General features: G+C 36.2%; 1 protein-coding gene across 1 annotated transcript; it reads left to right on the forward strand.

Moving 5' to 3' along the window:
* Positions 1-5,973: 5,973 nt before the first annotated feature.
* ccdc69 (coiled-coil domain containing 69) lies at positions 5,974-17,024 on the forward strand. Its single transcript, XM_056250421.1, has 9 exons — positions 5,974-6,021; positions 9,432-9,498; positions 9,798-9,973; positions 12,074-12,161; positions 12,290-12,363; positions 12,508-12,609; positions 12,693-12,812; positions 13,170-13,267; positions 16,628-17,024. The coding sequence occupies exons 1-9, from the start codon at positions 5,974-5,976 to the stop codon at positions 16,800-16,802; spliced, it is 948 nt and encodes a 315-aa protein (XP_056106396.1). The 3' UTR covers positions 16,803-17,024.
* The last annotated feature ends 4,116 nt before the right edge of the window (positions 17,025-21,140 follow it).

Genomic DNA, 21,140 nt, shown 5'->3' on the forward strand with positions numbered 1-21,140 from the left:
GTTAATAGAATACCTTAAATAATGTGAGTTATTACTTAATTATAGTTCATACTACAGACAATTACCTTTGTCTGTACTGCTGTCACCTCTACTATCCGTGTGGGCATTACAACCTCCGGATCCTCAGGTACAAAGCAATCTGTCTCAGATACTACCTTTGTGTTTAGAACCTCTGGCGTTTTTGGGTGCCGATGAAACATCAAAAAGTATGGTGTATACTTTGTAGAGCCCTAAAAAAAAGTGTTTCAACAAATTACATTTAAATAATCAATTGCATATAATCATTTCTTTTTTAAGCAGTTCCAATCACCTGCTTTGAGGTGTTGATGGCATGCACCACATCCTCAAGTTTTTCGTCCCAGTCATTCTGCATGTCATTGCAGTACTTTGACAATGACCTCTTTATAGTCTGATTAGTCCTCTCATCCTGCCCATTTGACTGAGGGTGGTACTATGATGTGACACACTGCTTCACTAAATAAAGATAACAATTTTGACATTTACAAAGCACATAATACCATAGTATAGCCAGGTCCATCGCAGAAATTGACTTGTAGTTGCCAGTGGGGTTGTAAACGCGAATACGATTCAGCAAACCATCCAAGACCTTTACAACATAAACAGAAACCGCTGTAACCAGAGTAACAACTGTTGAGCAAAAATGTAATTGTTTTTTTATCCATACATACCCACAAAATGAAGTGGTTTCCCTTTTTGGGGCTCTGTCCACCAACAATTCTTGGAATAAGGACCGTCTCATTCTCATCAAGGTCCTTTAAAATATTTTTAAGTAAATAAGTAAGTAAATGTGTCCCCTGCCCCTGAAATGTATTTGATAGATTTTAATTTACCTTCAGACAAGAAATGTGACTGTCATCCACATGTTTCTTGATAGTGAAGGATCGCCACCAGAGAACGAACGTGTGCACCTGTAAACCAGTTCCACCATGTGCTTTACAGAGCTGTGCAATCCTTGTGTCAAGAATCTAAAAGAAATAGTAGATATCAATAAAAAATTTTTTTAATAATATAAGAAGTACAAATAGGAGGTTTGAATCCACGGTTTCGAGAATATCCAAGAAACTTTATTTTTCTACCCAAAAAAACTATAAGGTGTACGTACGTTATAGATATTTTGGGTCTAAAAAAAAAGTTTCTTGGATATTCTCGAAATCTTGTATTCTGTTAGAAGGTGCCGAGACATGAATGCATGTCTATGCCTTCCAGAGCTGAGATATGGAGATCCCACAAAGCATTTATTCCATTGGGGCAAATAGAGACTCGCATACTCGTGAAATTTTGGGATGAAATTTGGCCCTTTTGCAGCTTTTTGTTAGGTAATCATTTACTAATCACGTGTAATGGAAATTGCAAAAAACATACATAAAATGTTAGTATATCACTTGTTAATCATTTATGCATGTTTTGTAAATGATTAGTTCATCATTAACTAACCACTTATTAATGGCCTATAACTGAACATTATTATTAAGTGTTACCCAAGTCTCTATACATTTTTACTATATTTTATCATTTAATCACTTCACATTTAATCTCCAGATTAATGTAGAAAAACATAAAATAACTAAATATATTTATTTTATATAGAGACAATATATTTTAACTACTTGTTTAATGACATATTTTTTGAAGGCCAGTATCACTGATACTAATAAGGCTACTGATGTCTTGATAAATATGGGAAATAAAAAGAAATTGAATAAAGCGTACAACACTCTGCACTGCATAATGTATAAATTAGATATAAATGAATCCTTTTTAAAGCTACAAAAGTTCTTTAGTTAGGAGCAGTGAGTAATGTTCTCTGTTCCAACGTTACATTCTAATAATACAAATACATTTATTTACATAATATAATACTTACATAAATGTCACTGCAGATTAAGTATTTTCAAAAACAATATTCACAGTATAAGTATGAACTGTAGCTGAAATATAGCCATGGCATTGATGCATGAGGTCCACTACAGTGGACAGATGATTAATCAGATTTTTCTCCCAATCTAAAATCAAAACTTGGAAAATTGAACTGTGATATGATTAATTAGATATTGCTTGATGCTGCAATATGTTTTTATCTTCAAGAGTCTCCTAGGAAAGAAGGAATGGTTGGACTAGCCGAGGTGGGCTGGTCCAGGCGGTGTACTTCAGCGCTGATCCCTTAGATCTCACATCTCCGAAAACGTCAGATCATAATTTTAAATAGGCGCTATCTGTATAAACAAACAACATATTTGAGATTGAAAACAACTTCATTGTCGACTGAAAAACTCTTAAAACTACATTTCATACACAATAACAGTAGTATTTTTAAATTTCGCGGTGTTTCTCCTCTGCTATTGACGCAACTTGAGATTTTAAATATTAGATATAGAATATACACAATTTACATATACAATATGCAATTTAATTTAATCTTACCTTGCATATAGCAACGGGAGTTAGCATTATACATAAAGCTACCACATAATAACACTAAAACAGCTCACGTTAGCTACAAGTTATCGCGAGAACAGATTCAGATCAGGCATACTACTGGCATACTAATGGGGTCCTACGCCCGGACTATTCACACCGAGTAACCCGATTATTCACCACACCGGTACGGATCGAGTAGCGACAGGGAGTATTAGCCAACTAAAATCGATTGCAGTGATAGACAGTTCATGCAAGCACATTCGTCAAATTCAACTGCGCAAAGTTTTCATTCACATGTGCGCTTTCGCCACGCGCGCAGCACGCACACATAGTTAGCCGACCAGAATGTAAACAGACACATAAACGCGATGTTTTGACACATGGAGCTTGCATAAATGCACGGATTTACTCTAAAGCTTATATCTGAGCATCTGTATCATGGATCGTCGACTACAGAAGAGATTTGAAGGTTTTTTTGCAGAAAATGACGAAGAGCAACAGGAAGTAATAGGATATTCATTATAAGTATCAGTTTATTGCAATTTATTTGGGTAAAAACCACGTTTGTAATTACAAATGTTCTAAAACATTTATGTTTTTCTTTTTATATATTTTATACATTAGTTGGAAAATGAACACTTCTGCAATGTCTATACATGTAGTGAGAAATCACTGTTTTTGCTATTAGAATTGTTCAAAATAAAGATAATTTTGGTAAAATGTTCAAATGTTGTGCTGAAATCGTTTTTTTCTTGTGTGGTTTGAAGGGCATAACAGTTCTGAATTGTTGTTGCAGACCTATAGTGTTTACTCCCTATGTAAAGTGTTTGGGTGCCAGGTGTCCATTTGGAGTCTCCAAATTGCATTTTGGAAAGGACGCCTATACTTTTCTTGAATAAAAGCTTACAGAAACTACATTTTTGGGAGTATCATCCTCAAATTTGAATCTAAACATGGTCAGACATTCAATTTTATCTTTATGGTGTTTTCAGGCCCTTAACATAAAAGTCTGATCATTTTTTCCCTAAGTGAAGTTAATTAAAAGAAATCGTGAGTCACATTCATGTAAATTTTACCTTGTTTTACTCTGTTCCTATGCTACTTTGAGTAATAATGACTCTTGGGTAACAAAGTTTCAAGTGTCTAGTTTAAAAAAAGATCAGAGTTATGAATGTGGACCATAGGGTTTAAGAGCTACAGACATTTGTATTTGGGTATGTCATTTTCAGAAAATTCTCAAAAAATGGGGCGCTGGTTAAGAGGTTAAGGAAATTGGCTTGATTTATTGTTCTCCCTTAAAACCCTGACCTCATATGTGATAAGCCTGTTAACTTTGGCAAATCCTATGTTAAATCCAAACATACTGTTTTATGCGATTGCTGTGTTTCTGTTCCTGTAGATAACTACCAGACGACTCGCTTTATTACTGTCACCACTAAGCTGCCGAGACCCTGCAGCTGCCTGTCAATGGAAAGTTTGTCACTTCTCAGCAACAACTGCTCTATCGTTTTTATGACAGATTAGAGACCTTGCTATAAATAGACAGAGTTTCGACAAAAAGGAAAGTCTCAAATTACCCAGATCATCCAAAGTCGACATATCGTATTAGAGCTTAATATATACCAAACAAGAGGCCAAAAATAGATGCATCTCTGACACTTAACTGTATTACACCATATATAGAGCAGTGAATGTGATCAGGTTTATATTTTGTCCACTGAACATTTAACAATATTTTATGTTATGAAAGGCAGTGACGGATTGGTAGAAATGTTTAAATACCCATTTGTCTCTCTTTCTAAATTTAAACTTAAAGTTTAACTCATTTGTCATTAAATTGACATTGGTGATGAAATCTCAACTGCAGCCAGTATAAACCTTGTTATGTTTACATTCAGCATGTGCATCCACATACCTCACCACTGACTATGGATCACTGCTGTTTTGACAGTCTCTCTAAACAATTCCTCTAAAGCAGTAGGGTGACAATATGGCCACTTAAAATACAGTACAACTTAAAATTCTCTCTGTTGACCCATGTGAGCCTCACATTTTTACTCCTCAATTAAACCTGCTGCATAATATGGCCGTTTTACTGTCAGAACTCATTTTCATTTGGAGACAGATGACCAATATTATGCTTGGAGAAGGAAATGTCCAATAAATTTGTTCATTTCAATGTTTTTTCTAGCTGGCCAGACTGCCAAACTGTAACTATTTGTCTATCTGTCTGTTAAGGCATAGCCTGCAAGTAACCCTCAAAAATCAAGATTTTTGAGGTTTAGAACAAGATACCAGGCAGACAATTAAAATTGAACTTTATTAGGGAATTATTATATTGAACAAAACAAAACCTTAAAGTCGGCATGAAACGGAAGGAGCGATAATCATTTCTTCCCTCACATTACATTTTTACTCAATCATTTTGAGGAAATTTTATATTCATAAATGTAAGTGCCTTAAAACAAAGTCATTGTTTTGCTTTTCAATAATAATAATTTGGGATTTAATCTTTAAGAATGTTAAAATTGAAAATTGGAAGAATTGGTTTATTGAAGAAATTTAAACTATTAAAAGACCATGTATTATTTTTTTCATTCATTTTTATTTATTTCTGTTTCCTTTTTATACACTGTGATAAGTTGCTGCCTTAAATTTTTAAGTTCAATCAACTTGGATATTTAAGTAATTTAACTTAAATCACATTAAACTGACTCAAAAATGAGTTGAATCTTGTATAACTTATAAAAAAAAAGTTGAAAATTGCTTAACTTCTTTTGATGAGTTAAAGCAAAGTAAAAACATATGTTGCCATAAATTATTGATCATATATATATATATATATATATATATATTTTTTTTTTTTACAGTGTAGAGTTGTGCTCTGTTCTTTAGGATTTTTATGTGATTTTGTATTGCCTTATTCTAATTGTGTTTTCCTGCAATAAAAATGTATTATCTTCCCTATTGTGAAGTCGATATCGAAGTGGGCGGGACTTGATTTTGTCCATGGGTAATTGGTTGGATGGTTGTGGTTTGTTATTGCTGTGATGTCATGTGAGTGGCAGGTTGCCCCGCCCTCGCGCCATCAGAGAAGAAATGTTGCTGGAAGAGAGAGGGGAAGTTAACATGAATTTTAATAATTAATATATACTGATAAATCATTTATAATAAACACACTGCCATATTCTATTAAAACAAATGATTTCATGGTGACTTTAAGATAGGCACATTCTTTTTCTCTTTTTTTTTTCAAAGTCATTTGCACTTTGGGGAGATTCGAGGACGCTGCGGTGACATCAGTTTACGTGCACGGATTCACCAATTTCCCGCTTGTCTCGGCGTAAAGTTGCTCATGTAAATGTAGCCTGCGTTTTTGTAACGCAGCCATGACCCTGCAGTTCCCGCCCCTCGGTCCCAGCCTCAGCCTATTCGAGCGGATCAATGAGAGCTGAGCTCATATTTGAACTGCTGCACACAGACAAAAACTTACTATCGAAGACGGGGTAGAAAATAGAGACGAGGCAGTGGAGTATGGGTTGTCACTACAGCAAAAATTGTGGCCAGGTCCCCCGGAAAAGGGTAAGTTAATAGGTCGTTTTAGTATTTTCATAAAAAATGCCAGTTTACAACCCGCAGCAACGTTAGAGATGTTGCAAATACACCACGTGTAAATGTATGTATCATGGGAGCCAGTCTTGTTTTGTTCTCTCAAATCACTTGTTACTTCCTCTAATGCGTTAGTCGATGCGAAAGCTCTCACGTTAGTTTGTCGACTTGTGAAAGTTTTAATTAGACACAGATGACGGGTTCAGCACTGTTGTTTAAAATGTGCTTCTGACATCCGTTATGGCCAATTTAAGGTGTGCTATATACATTTAAAGTGTTATCACTTTGCTCAGTTTTAAATTCTTCCGCATTTCGGTCAATAACAAATCAGGATGTACGAATTTGTATTTTAAACATTTACCATTATCTGCAAATATTATTGATTTAATGGTGTTGATAAATATACTTCGGTAACTTACATAGCTTAGTCAATATTTTCTAAACGGTGTTTATATTTTCAAAAGAAATATGTTTTAAAAATACTACTTTTTAATTCCAAACTATAATTTTCAAGAATTTTAATGGGACATTTTGAAAACATGTCTGTCATAGAAAAGGCATAGTCAATTATTTGAATTAATTGCATTTTTGATGTTTCATTTCATTAGTACCTCTAGAACCTCATTCACGCTTTAAAAATGAGAGACAAATCCGTGCATTCCTGGGGCCTTTAAACATTCAGGGGAAATCTGGCTTTGATAGTGACAGGGTCAAGCTTTCATTAGCCCAGATTGCTGAAGGATTTAGATTCACTGGGCTCGAATGCGACAGACACAGGGTCCCAAATTTCTCACTGCAAGTTTTAATGTGACCTATAAACAGACAAGAGTTCCTTTGGTCCTGTTAATCACATAGCCATGTGTCAGTATACTTGACATGGACAACTGGAGAAGCGTGAAAAGTCTCTGAAGACTAAACACAGAAAGCTTTACACTCACTATTACAGCCTGTATTGGAGTGGAGTTGCATCAAAAGCACATAACCACATGACGACGGTGAAGTGTAATAAAGCCAAGGGTTCATTAAAGTTCCAGAACATTTGGTTCCCTGCCAAAGAGAGCCAGCAAATACATAACAGCGTTGTTGTGTGGATTACAGAATTATGAGATGGAAGCCGTTTCTTTTCTTGCTTTTTATTTCTGAATTCTCATTTAAACAGTCTCACATGGCAGAGAGAATCTCAGTAGAGATTAACCAGGATGATTTGACTCTTATTTGTTGTTCTTGACTGAGGGTGTTGGCTTAGACGAATAGCATGTTTGTATTATATGCAGAACAAAAAGGTGAAGTTTAGCTGCTGTTTTCAATATGACGAAAGAGAAAGGTGACCAGGGGCCATCAAGCCCCCAAAATCATGATAAAAATAGTTACAAGTCATACTGAAGTTATGTGACTTGCTTTGTACGAGTTAAGAGAGAAATTTAAGTCACCGATAGTCTTCGGCGCAGCTCTTGAATCTTATTTGTGTTTAAAATTTGTTTTGTGTGAAAAGCTCCAGAAACAGTGTTGAGAAACACTTCTCTAATCTGAAGTCAGGAGATTTTGCTCTCGGTGGAGAGACATTTTGCACTTGTGAGTGTTTTGAGGCTGTGTGTGTAGGCTATATCTCTGCAGACATTTGGCACGTAAGCTTCAAACCGTTAAATCACCTGTGAAATTCAAACATTCACACTGGTATGTAGAGCTGCACCTTTCTGGATGAATTGAGAATCAGATTTTTTTTTTTATTTAATTTTTTAACTGAGATCATGATTCTGAAAAGATAACCAAACAAAAAAAAAACGTAATTTTAATTAGTTTGAGGGAATGTTACAATGACTCACTCATAAAAAGACTTTGAATGAATCTCTTGAAATAATGATTTGATGACAAATACATTTTTTAACACTCATTTGTCGCTACCTACTGGCATAACGATGCAATTGATTTATTATAATCGCTGCCTTTAGACATCAGTGTTCATATCCGAAGTAAGCTCCCCCCCCCCCCCCCCCCCCAACACTTCTGTGATCTGAATTACTGGAACACAGAAATAATGATACTGTGTGTTTGAAAAGACTTTGTGAAGCTGTTTCACAGTATACACGAAAACTCCTTTCTCTGGGTCAGCGGCAGCACCAACGTAGATCTGCATGTTCGCTCATGTAGGCCTACTTGTCAAAGGATTAATAGACATGGCTGAATATAGCGATTGCGATCTTTTTATGATTAATTGTGCAGGAATATGGCACATTGATTCTTTACTCCCTATGTATGGATATATGAAAGCGTTCTTTCTGAATTGAGAGCATGCTAATAGTCAAGTCATCTTCATTTATAACACTTTTAACAATATAGATTGTTCCAAAGCGGCTTTACAGTGATAATAAACCAAACAATAAGTGTGTTAAAGTTTTCAGCTAAATGAAAGCCATTTAGAGAAGTTATATTGTGTTGTCTTCTACTTTAGCTCAGTATCCACTTTGGATTTACTCTAGTACCATTCAAACAAGTCTTGGGTCCGTAAGAGATATAATACAAAATAAATGATTCGGCAAGCCAAGTATGCATTAAATTGATCAAAAGTGACAGTAAAGACATTTTATAATACAGCTTTCTATTTCGAATAAATGCTTTTTATCATTAAGCATCACAACTGTTTTCAACATTTATAATAATAAGAAATGTTTCTTGAGCACTGAGCAGCATATGCGAATGATCTCTGATGAATCATGTGACACAAAGACTAAAGTAATCATGCTGAAAATTCAGCTTTGCATCACAGGAATAAATTATATTTTAATAGGCCCATATTAAAATTGTAATAATATACCATAATGTTACTGGTTTTACTGTATTTTTATATTTAAATTTTATATTTTAAATGTTATTTATACATTTTAAATTATTTTCAAATAAAGCATAAGAGACTTCTTTAGGGAAAAAAACATTCTTACCCACCCCAAACTTTTCAACGGTTGTAAATGTGTGGGATTTTAATTTTTTGTTTATCTGTTTTTGTTCTTATTAATATGATCTATATAGAATAGGCAGTGGCCTTGTATACATTTGTTAAAATGTTTATTATTTAGAAATGAAAAGTACGATTTCAGTTCCCCTACCTATTGAGAAATACAAGTCAAGTTTTCAAAGTGAGCTGCACTACTGCAAGTGATTTGTCGATGATGTCATGCTTGTGCAATCTTGAGTGCATATCTCACCGGTAATGTAAGACTGCCTTGGAACGCAACAAATATCAATTTATAAGACACTTGTGAAAGCGTTGCACATGTAGATCCAACTTGTCAGCTAGTTTTTGAATGATTAATCTCCTGTGTCTGCTGCCGTTAGCTGCAATGCAATAAATCAAACTTGTTTTTTTGTTGTTTTTTTTCTTCATTTAGAAAAAAAATAATAAAGCACAAGAAGGTGAGAAGCACATAAAGGACATCAAACTTCAAGATGCAAGTGGTAAGTGCTTTCTCCCATTCATGTCATGTGAACGTGCATGATGCATGTGCTATGGTTATTATCTATTAATGTGTGCTTTTCATGTGAATGATTCAGAGCCTTTTGAATGTCCCACGATCCCATTGTGAAGTGTGTTTTTCTTGGCAGAGCCAGGCTTTGGTAGTGCTGATGTTAGGTTGCAGGGACCTGTTAATATTCTTGCGTTGCTGGCCGTGGGCGATCCTGGCTTGCGCTCATGGATATATTGTTTCAGATGTACCGTTGAGCAAACAATGTAGTGTTCAATTGTTCTCCCCTAGTTACACACTCTTCTGAGGAGCAACGCGCTGGTTTGGAGAATCAGTTGGAGACTTATGAGTGGCAGCTAAAGATACTACATGCAGTTTTGACTGCTTCAGGAGACCAGGAGAGAGAGCAGCTCCTCAAGGACCGTCCTGGAGACATTTGCACTTTAGTCCACAGCATTACAGAGAAGGTAGGGTGTAAATAAAAGCTCTTCATATTGAAAGCCTTTTCTTTTTGTCTTGTGAATGGAACTCTCGTAGCAAGTTCATGCAGCTTCATGTAGCCATTCAAGAAAGACGACTATTCTGATCCCAGATTATGTCATCAGCTTATACATTATGGAGCTGTCAGCAGCAATAAACAAGACGTGCTTTTCCATTACAGCATAATTGGGATCATGGCTGTTTCTGCGCACTGTTGTTCTGATTGTCTGTACAGGGTTTGGGAATGTGTGCTGTGGTACATCTGTCCTTGTGCTAACCTCTGACCAACAAAGCTAAACCTGTTTGCAGGGAGGGATGTTATTCATTGGCCTGTAAAGAGGACTGGCTTGTGTGCTTAAACGCCGTAGAACACGGCTTGTTTTAACAGGGGAAAACAAAAGATGACGTTTTTTTTTTTTTTTTTTACCTTTCACCAAGAATTTATTTGTGGTCTAAAACCTTGTAGACTAATTTATCATATAAAACTATATATCACTGGTAAACTAGTTGAGTTAAACACGCATACACACACACACACGCATATTTACTTAGCTATTTGAATGGGGACATTACATAGATTTGTATTGTTTTTAATAAACAGCTTTTTATAAATACTATAAATCAAACCCATACCCTAACAGAAAACTCTCTGCATTTTTACAATTTAAAGTGCCTCTATTTTGCTATTTTAAAGGTTCCTAATTTTGTGTTGGAGGTCTCCTACAATAGGTTTACATGCATCCAAGGGCAAAAAACACTTTAATTTTCTCATAATATACATTGCAACAGTTCGATAAAAGATTCAGTCTCTCTAAACCCCTACTTTCCAGGAGTCGACTCTGCTCTGATTGGTCAGATGGCCCAGTTTGTTGTGATTGGTCTACCACTTACAGTGCATCGGAAAAGAATTGTCATATTTGAATTTCAGCTCTGGAGGCTCAACATTTGATGCAGAATGATGCGAACTGTAACGATGACGTTGGTTTTACGGTATCAATTTGAGTCTGAGTCCTCATCCATGCAAAATGGATTTGCTTTCACAGCGCAGAAAACAGCGGCTTCTTTACATGTCGACAACATGAACCAAACTCTTCCAGGCCTCAGCTACAGCTACAGTGTTTGAGGGTCAAAGTATATGTCGTTCATGGGCAGTCAATGAAGACCATAGGCTGGCATAATGCTAATTTCTTACAAACGTACATAGGTTTGTGCAGGAAGTAAGACTGGAATTACTGACGACTCATTTTAGGCAGTTCAGAATCAGATCTTTGTTTTGGGAGACAATAACTCCATTGAGACTTAATTTATCTGCATTTTGATCTTTGAAACTTTGCAGACCTTTTACATTCACAAACAGCTATTTAAACACTAAATGAAAGGTGATATCCGAATAAGGTTTTGTCCGATTTAGCTTAGTTTCTTTCGAGGTTTAAATAGCTAAGCTAATTAAATGTTTTATTAATGTGATTGTAACGTGTAGATTATACAATAATAGTTAAATGTTTAGTTTTTTATACAACATGTGAAATAAATCTAAATGTATGGCTCTGCTAACTGGCTGTTATCTAAAAAAAATTGTAAGGTACATCCTGGGATGCTTTTCAAAACCGAAAGAGTTCATGTATGCTTGTTCGCTACGTTTCCATCACTATGAATTACAGCTATCCATTTAGTTTTGTAAATAATTTTTTTACTGGGGCATTTTTAATAATAATTTTTTTTTTTTTTTTTTTTTTTACAAGGTAATAACATTTTTATGAGAAATCAGTCAAGTTTGTTCAAATGTTTGACTCTGATATTCAGATTTTGGTCAAATTTTTTTTTTTTTTTTTTTTTTTTTTTTTTACAAATTTGGTAAAGGTTATTAAGTAAGGGATAATGTACATCCAGCCGGTTGTTATCGCTGAATAAACCCATACAGGGTGATCAGGAAATATTGTTATTGTGTATAATTTTTTATTTATTGAAGTTTTCTTCTTCTGATTATTTTAATTTCTGCTACTCTGAATTTGCCATGAAAAAAGCCATTGCTGCTTAAATGGCATTAAATAGTAAATAAATAAATGCATGATGTCTTGTGTTAACAGGTAAAGACTGAGATAACCGCTGATCTAAATGATCTCCATGAAAAACAGATGAGGAGCACCTTAGAACGGCATCAGAGCACAACTGAAGGTTGGCTGCACATGGAATGCTAACAACAGATGTCATGTACTGACACAAATGCATACATGTGAAGTACCAAGTCACTTTGTCAAACACATCTAGGTAATTATAGCAATATTCATTAATTTGCTTTGCAGAGCTACAGCGATTACACAATGAAGAGAAGAACGTTTTAAATGAGTCGCATGCAGCAGCTGAGAATGCTTTGAAGGTAAAGCATGTCTATTTGTAACATCGCTTCTCTGATTTGCCTTAATTCATTTGATTGAGAACTGATCTAATATACTTCCCACGTCAAGCCAGTCATGCCAGACTTGACTTTGAAATGATTGGTCTGAACTTTCTATGAACTCAGGATCAGATTGAAGGGCTGACATCAGAGCTGAAGCTGTTCAACGAGTTAAAGCGCAGAGCGGAGGAGTCCACACTCAAGAGAGACCTTCAGAGAAATATTGAGGTTTGTTATGAGAATGGAGATCTATTGTCAAAGCATGCTTCAGATAGCTGTAGTATTCAGCTGCATCTGTCTTTTCATCCCAGACTCATGGCAGCCCTGGTGAATTCTGGGAGCAGGAGCAGGAGAGCCTGTTATTTGTCATTGAAATGAAGCTTGAGCGGTTGCAGGACCAGGGGAACAAGCTGCTGCAGATGGAAACACTGGTAACTTTTACTGATATCTAATTAGAGGGCAAGGCTGTAACCATCATGTAGACATAGACCAATTTAGACCAGATTAATATGCAGTTTTCAATAGCAGATTCTTTCATTTTTACATTTGACCCCCTATCTAAAAGTTACATCCATCTTGTTAAAGGTTTATACTCTCTCTCTGAGTAAGATAAATGATGTACAAAAATGAGAGCAGGGGCACATCATTTGTGTATTCATGTGGTCTATTTGAATGTGGCAAATTGACCTATTTGTTTGCAAATAGAAATGCAGAAGTTTCCAACTGAGGCCAAAACCCTGATACGCGTTTCACTAACTTTCTGCTGCTTGTTTTGTACTGATTGTCAGGTAGAGAAGAATCTCTCATTAGAGGATCAGCTCCTGCATGTTCTCCAGCAGAATGAGGACTACAGGGTCCGGATAGAAAACTACCAGAGCCTCATACAGTACGTTTACTTCTCTTTGCAAACTATTATTATAGACCGAGTATTTAAAGTGCCCCTGTTATGCTTTTTCAGATATTACATTTCCTGTGGTGTTTCTTTAGCTGGTTGTGATTGTAAAGGTCTTCAAAGTTTCAATGATCAAAATGTGCAGATAAAGGGAGTTATTGTCTCCCAAAAAAAACTAATCGATCCTGAACTGCCTGAAACGAGTCGTCAGTAATTCCACTCTCACTTCTGTAACATATCTATGTAGGTTTTTAATAAATTTGCATAAACAGCATCTGCTTTGACCCTCAAACACGGTATTGTAGCTGAGGCCCGGAAGAGTTTGGTTCAGTTTGTCGACATGTCGAGAAGATGATGATTATCACAACAGATTGAACCGTCTGACCAATCAGAGCGGAGTAGGCTCTCAGAAAGGAGGGGTTTAGAGAGACTGAATTCTTTATCGAACCGTTTCAGAGACTGAGAAGAGAGGTGATAGTGCAATGTATATTATGAGAAAATTAAAGTTTTTTTTTTTTAACTTGGGTGCATGTAAACCTATTGTAGGAGACCTCCAAAATTAAATTATCAACCTTTAAAATGGCATAATAGGAGCACCTTAAAATATTGAAACAAAGTTTTGTGCTTTTTTTTTTTCCATGTGGAAAAAGTTTGACAAGTTTTACTGTAAATATGTCATGTATTTTAAGTTGATCCTCTCAAAAACACTCTGCTTCTGTAGTGCTATCAAGGCAGTATTCTGCTTGTTGTCCGGCCCAACAATGTTTGGGGCAGGACTTTTTGTTTTTCCAGCCAATGACAATAATTTTAGCAATTCTGTTTGCTATTAAGTCGCACAAAAATTTAATGCATCATCTCAGCAAGTTTTTAAGGACTTTAAGAAGACTCCATATAGACGGAATGGACTCGCCATAATATATATATATATTTATATATTTTTGTGTGTGTGTGTAGTTTAACGTTCTAGTCTGTTATCCTCCAAATATGATAAAATGTGGTAATTCTGAGCTTTCCTGGTATAATTTTATTCTTGCATTGGATTGAACATTTGTTAGCTCAATTATTTGTATGTGGCGCCACCTGGCGTTGCTTTTATGAACATTTCTCTTGCTATTTACATGATTGGCCAATTATGAGTTTGAAATTTATTTTTAATAGTGTGTGTGTGGTTCAGGTATACTCAGGGCTGGACTGGGACAAAAAATCGGCCCGGGCATTTTGGCCCAGACTGGCCCACTATGTTAGCCTGGATGCCAGCCCGAACCCCGCCCACAACATTTTTTGATCGGGAAGTTCGGTCTGGACTCGCTCCATTGAGGAGTAATTATGATCGGTTCAGAAATCGTCGGGCCAATCAGATTGCCAGGGCGGGCTTTATACGATGATGGACAGATGATCTGCAGGGAAGTAATCCTCACGTTATCAAAGAGCGCTTAACTGGTTTCCCTCACAGATGACTGCCGCTGGAGAACTGAGATGTAGAGATTCCGCTATCGCGTCCGTTGTAAAAGAAATCGACAGCGCATTCATTTTAAAAGACGAACATAGAACTGCAATCAAGGCATTTGTCGATCGGAAAGATGTGTTTGCCGTCCTTCCCACGGGATTCGGCAAAAGTTTAATTTATCAGCTGGCTCCGATGGTAACTAAGAAGATGGGACGCAATGAAAACCCTGTGGTCGTTGTGGTTTCTCCTTTGGTCGCACTCATAGAGGACCAAGTAAAAGAAGCAACACTCGTTATTTTACTTCTTCCAGCGTGCGTGCATTTGAGTTCTGTAGTTGACAACTGTGCTATGCAAAGTAGTTGACTTACTGCGTTGCTCTCATTGGTTGTAGGTCTATCCAATTGAGTGCAGAGTTTTTTTTTTCCTGGTTCGGTTAAGACACGCCTCATAATCAAAGCCCTATGAAGCAGTATCAGACTCACATTCTGACTAGAATATGAGTATGACAAAGTCAGGCTACCACTATATAACACAACTGAACTTTGCACGCCCTTGAATATGTATACCAACTCCTATTAAAACCACTAATGCCATAAGTGAGGAGTGAGTAAGAGTTAACCGATGAAATAACTACTAAGTTGAACTATACTCCACAGTGATGAATCCTAAAGAAAGCTATAAGCTGGGATAGCAATACCGGTTTTTCCCACAGGATTTTGGGAAATCTGTGGTGAGTGCACCTCTGTCCCTCTAGGGGGGTTCAGGGGCATGCTCCCCCGTAAGAAAATGTGCTTTTTAATGTTAAATTCATCAATCTGGTGCACTTTGAGAGTTAAAAATTAAGAGCTCCAACCCATATTCAGTGTGCAAATTGAACAAAGAAAAACCCAAATCTCTTTTAGTTGTGATATAGTGTCTGTATACATTACACTACTACATAATAATAGTTATAATATTAATCCCATGGCAGTAATAGCCATATGTTGTAAAACAAATGCACTGAAAAATAAAAGCAACTTTCATAATTAGTTTCGTAGCCTACTAATTTCTATACAGAGATAAGCACATGATCTTTTATTTTGACGGAAACGGCATCGAGCTTTTATTTTGAAGAAAAACATGGTTTACAAACTCGTCTCATTATAATTCTAATAAAATGCGTCATCGTCAAATATGCAGATGTGTAAATAATGCGTAACTGGGTAGTGGGTTCCTACATAGCCTAAGTGTTGTGTCAGTAGCCTAGTTCTGCTTACCACAGTTCTCTGCACTCACTCTCCTTATCCTCCTCACTATCCTCATCAGACACTTGAAGGGCCTTTGAAGTTTATTTTTTCACGCTATTTCTCTGCACATTCCTTGCGTTTCTTCTCCATCACTCTGACTATTTTGACAGATACACACTGCTCGCTCACTCAGAGCTCAAAGGGGGAGGAATTTAAAGATGTGATTGGACCAGCCCAGTGTCAATCAAGAAAATAACCAATGGGCTGCTGATCTACGCGTTTCATGCGCCGGTCTGTGAGAAAAAGAAAAACCTACGCTGACTTTTGTCCAATGCATTACACCGGCACAAATATCCCAGAGCCGCCAATTAAACAAAACTAAACGCAATGGGCCGCCGATGTACGAGTTTTATGGGCCGTTCAGACAAAAAAATAAAAAATTAAGTATGAGATGTATCGGCCCACAAAGCACGTCGACCCGCCCGGTATGCCCGATGGCCAGTCCAGCCCTGGGTATACTCCATGTTGTGGGGACATTTTTTTGCTCCCCATGAGGAAAACTCATATCATTTTTTTTTTTATACATTTCTGTAGTTTGTACAGTATAAAAATCATTGTGTCTATGGAAACTCAACACATGTGTGATGTATAGACTCCAAAAACCTTGTTGTCCTCTTTCAGACGACTGTCCAAGGAGCAGAATGAGCTGCAGGAGGCGCTAGAGAAACGTTCTCTGCAGAACCAGAAGCTCAGCCAGGAGAAAGAAGAGCTGCTCTTTAAGCTCCTGCACCGCAGAGACTCGTGCTCCTCCTTTCACCTTCCTTCAGTCATACCCACTGAGGTGTCTCCCAGCTGACTCAACATTAAGCCTCGTCACTGTATCCTCACCCTGCCTGGCCGAGGTGCCTTAGCAGCGCTTTTGTTTTTTTAAATGCCAGTTTATTATGGAGTGCTGTGAACATGCAGTGCTGAAATGGACTTGCACTGCATTTATCATTTTAACTGGCAAAACAAATATTTTTGTACATTTTATTTGAAGATGATGCTTATCAGGAATTTTTTTTTTTTTTTGGCTGCATTTATTTGAAATGGCTGTGGATATATGCAGTAGTTATTCAAGTCTTTTTTTTTTTTGTTATTGTACACAGTGTATTAGTATTTTTTTTATTATTTTTTATTTTGTGTATTAGTATTTTTCTTTCTTTCCAGGAAACAGCAGTCAAGCAGGTATTGTGATAAAAAAAAAAACGATTATCTTCTTGCCTTAAGACATTATTGGAGCCCAAGCACTTGTACATGTAGCATGAATATTTGGTATCTTTTCAGATGCACTTGCACTTTTATCTCAGTGTTTTTATTCGTTAGAGAGATAATGGGCTTTTGGTGTTTACCCGTATGCTTTATCCTACACTTTGCCACAGTATCTTCGTTTTAAGTCCTGCTTTTCAGTAGTAGGTAAAGTTCTTGTGTCCTATTGGGTAAAATCTAGTCGTTTTAGCTCGGGCAAACACAATGTTTACTCCTACAACCAGTACACATGTATTTCAAGAAGAGAATAGCCGTTTTCTACTATGATACTTTGTCAAAGCCAACTTTAAAAGAATAATCTGAAACATTCTGAACAGAAACATTTGACTGAGCTTCTTAAAATTATTTCATACTTTAAAAGCATTTTACGCACTGATGGCCTTCTTTTTGCAGTGATTGATTTGCCATTTTAAAAGCGTAAGTGTTAACGGGTTGCCTTTGTGCCCATATCTCTCCCCCCTTTTTCTTTAAGCTATTGTGATTCATGCAGCATGATCTGTCATATATACTGTATGTTTACGTCCAAATCAGTGCCTTTGGTGTTTCCTGTAAAAAATCAAGCAATAAAAGCTGCATCAAAGGAATAGTATTTGAAGTTCTGCACATTTCTTCCAGAACAAAATATTTAAACAACACAGATTACTATTAAAAAATGACAACACAATTATTCAGCATTATTATGGTTGTGGGAGATGGCATGTTTTTCTTTTTTTCTTTTTCTTTTTTTTTTGTGAATGATTATCATAATATTATTTGGTCACCTTATATTCTCCACATTAATGCAATTTATGAACTTCAAATCATAGTTTGATGGGGCTAAAATGTTAATACACAGACTTTGTCCCTAGGGGGCGCAATGACTCAAGATAAAAACAGGCGTGAGTATTTTGTTGTTGTTCAGACAAGTTTTCAAGTTGTCTGGGTGTTTCACCATGGCCTGTCGAAATATTTTGGCAGGATAGTTAAAAATTAGTCATTCGTCAGTCAGTAATTCTCTGAAATTACTGGATTTCTGTTTTGTCATGAGTTTGTGTGTGCCTCATTCACGCATTATGATATTAGAACAGTCTGGTAGACGTAGGCCTACAGACAAGCCTTTTTAATCCACATAGATTAAATAATATATTAAAACTTTAAGATTTCCTTTAGCTTTCTGGCCCACAACTGGCATTTCCCCTTATGGATAAGGTCACTCACCTCACAACTTTCACTGTTGCATGTAATGAGACACTGATTGGTGGGTGTTTCTAGTGACAAATAAGAGCATAAAGCCTGGCTGACTGACAGATTGAGACGTTTATCCTGTGGTGCCCCCATATTACACTACACCAGCACTTAACATGCAGAAGAGCCTGGCTCTTTTTGCTGGTTGTGCGGATGTTAGGTTCACTGGTTCCCTGACTGTTTGACATGTTTGGACAATACCTGCCTAGCCACTAAGATAAGCACAGGTCACCCCCTGTAGTGATGTCAGGAGGTTCCCAGAGCATTTAACAGCCACCTGGGAGAATCTCAAGTGTTTTCATTCCAGCCAAAGTGAACATAGCAACATCTGACTTTATAGTGTAAATAAAACAACTACTTCATTCGATTTTTTATACAAGAAAAAGCAACAATATTACGCATTTTCATATGTTTGCAATGAAAATTATTGGGTAGGACTTAGTTGGTGAATGTGCATTTGCTCATTAGAACATCAGGCCATGACTCTAAATAGCCTAATTTAAAACAGCCTACATAAGATATCTGACAAAAAAATAACAGACACATTTATTAATACAAACGAGGTTGAGAGTAATATACGGTCTGACGTCAGAAAACTGCAGTTTTGTGCGATTTTTGATCACGAAAAATCAAACATGGCGCACCCTGACGAGGTCTGCTATTTGAAAGCATTTAGTCAAATACATTAATTACAGCCTTAAAATTTGCCTTCTAATAGGCTATTATAGGATACAAAAATAACCCTTCTGTTTTTTTTGTTTTTTTTTTTAGCTATTTGCCTAGTGGGTTAATAATAACTTTATTTGCATCCTATTGGGATAGCTGTGTATCTTTTTAAAGGATATGGGCCTAAGGGAAAATTCGGCAACACTTTGTAGGCTATAACCAAAGTCATTATGCTTTTTGTAATGTGTAGCCTATATAGCATAGTTAGTGACCTCCTTATATAGCCTAGGCCTAATGCTTAGTTGTAGTTTATGTGTTATTTGATGTGCGTGTTTTCATCTGGAAGAGGTATTTTGAAGAGTGTCTGCTCATCTGCAACGCATCTGTTTCCTGTCATATGTCAAATAGACATTTAGAAAATGTTTATGATTTAGAAAAAAAGTGACTTTTTAAAGACGTTTGTCACTGCAGACAGCAGATTCTTTCCAGACAAAGCGCTCTTTAAAAGAAATATTGGAGACGCTACGTGTTTTAACCGTTTAAAAATCCTATAAAATCTAATCATTTGTAATCTTAAAGCATGTTTTTATCTTGGTTGTTTGCATAATATTGCCTAAATTATTTTTTTATTTTCATACTGATATTTAAAAATTGTCGCCTGCTTTATTAAAACAGTAGCCTATAAGAAAACTGTATTTTTGAAAGAGAAAATCAGTAATTCAATCCCTTGCTCCACTGAGTTGGCGGGAAGGCGCGCGAGTTTACTCACCTGAGTTTACGCGCTGTCTCTTTATGACATCATCACCAGCCACACGAATGTAATACAATACCTGTCTTTCATTCCATTATCTGTTAATTGCCCAGCCTAAGCGTCCCCATATGCATTAACAGTGCTCAAAAAATAATGTGTTGCTATTAACTTACATTTGCTCCCATGTCGTCTGCGAAATGCGCGCACGTTCGAGTGGTTTATTTATTACAATTTCCGTATAGGCTACAGCAAAGATAACCTTTAAATTGTCAAGGGTTGGAGGCAGACACGAATTTTCTCAAATAAGATGATTGCTATTTGGGGCTGCTGAGTTGTTCCTTATCACTTTGACTTAGAACAAAAAAAAAGGTGAAAATTGCACCCCGGGGAAAACAGCTTTGATTAAAAGGTGTGGGGCTGGTTATCACCCCACTTTTTACACACCATAATCAGCTTGATTTCCTTAACTCCTGTTTCAGTACAGCAGCATGATGTTTTAAACACGATATGGGTAGACTGATCGGATTTAGACCAGTGGATCATTTCACAAACAAAAGGCTACGATTTTTGTAATTCTTTAGACACAGGCTTCATGCGCCTTGCACGTTATAGCCTAACGTGCATTGGGATTCGCTTTCACGTCAAGTAAAATAAAATTAATACATTTTAATAAATTGTGTTTTGATCGATGTCAATCCACTTTACACAATGTTTACTTGTGTTTTACATGAATGGGACAACTCATTTGTTTGTCTAGATTTATTTTTCACAAATGCACAATCTACACAAAAATACATTTTCAATAATGAAAATGTTTTCAATTTCTGAAAATTAATTTTGATATTTAGTAATCGTCTTGTGTGGCCTTGATATGAAACGAAAAAAAGTGTCTCATTAACAGGATGAAATAAATAAAAGAAAAATAAATGTTTGCATAATCACTATGGCAAGTTCTTTATAACTGATTTTAAATCAGTTTTTCTGTAGATGTTTTTTTTAAACAAGCAGTTTTGTTTTAAAAAATATTGTTCTTGACTCATATTATTGACTCATTGTTTAAAAATACGTTGCATATATATATATATATATATATATATATATATATATATATATATTAATAGCATAGGCCTACATTTAGAATACTTGCATGTTTATAGGGCAAGTAAAGCATGTCAGTACGTCTTTATGGTTACACCGCTTGACATATTAGCGTCATATTCATTAAATGCTTTTTTTGTAAAAAAA

This window comes from Rhinichthys klamathensis, unplaced genomic scaffold (assembly GCF_029890125.1).
Source record: "Rhinichthys klamathensis goyatoka isolate OS25496 unplaced genomic scaffold, OSU_Roscu_1.1 h1tg000068l_1, whole genome shotgun sequence".
Lineage (NCBI taxonomy): Eukaryota > Metazoa > Chordata > Actinopteri > Cypriniformes > Leuciscidae > Rhinichthys > Rhinichthys klamathensis.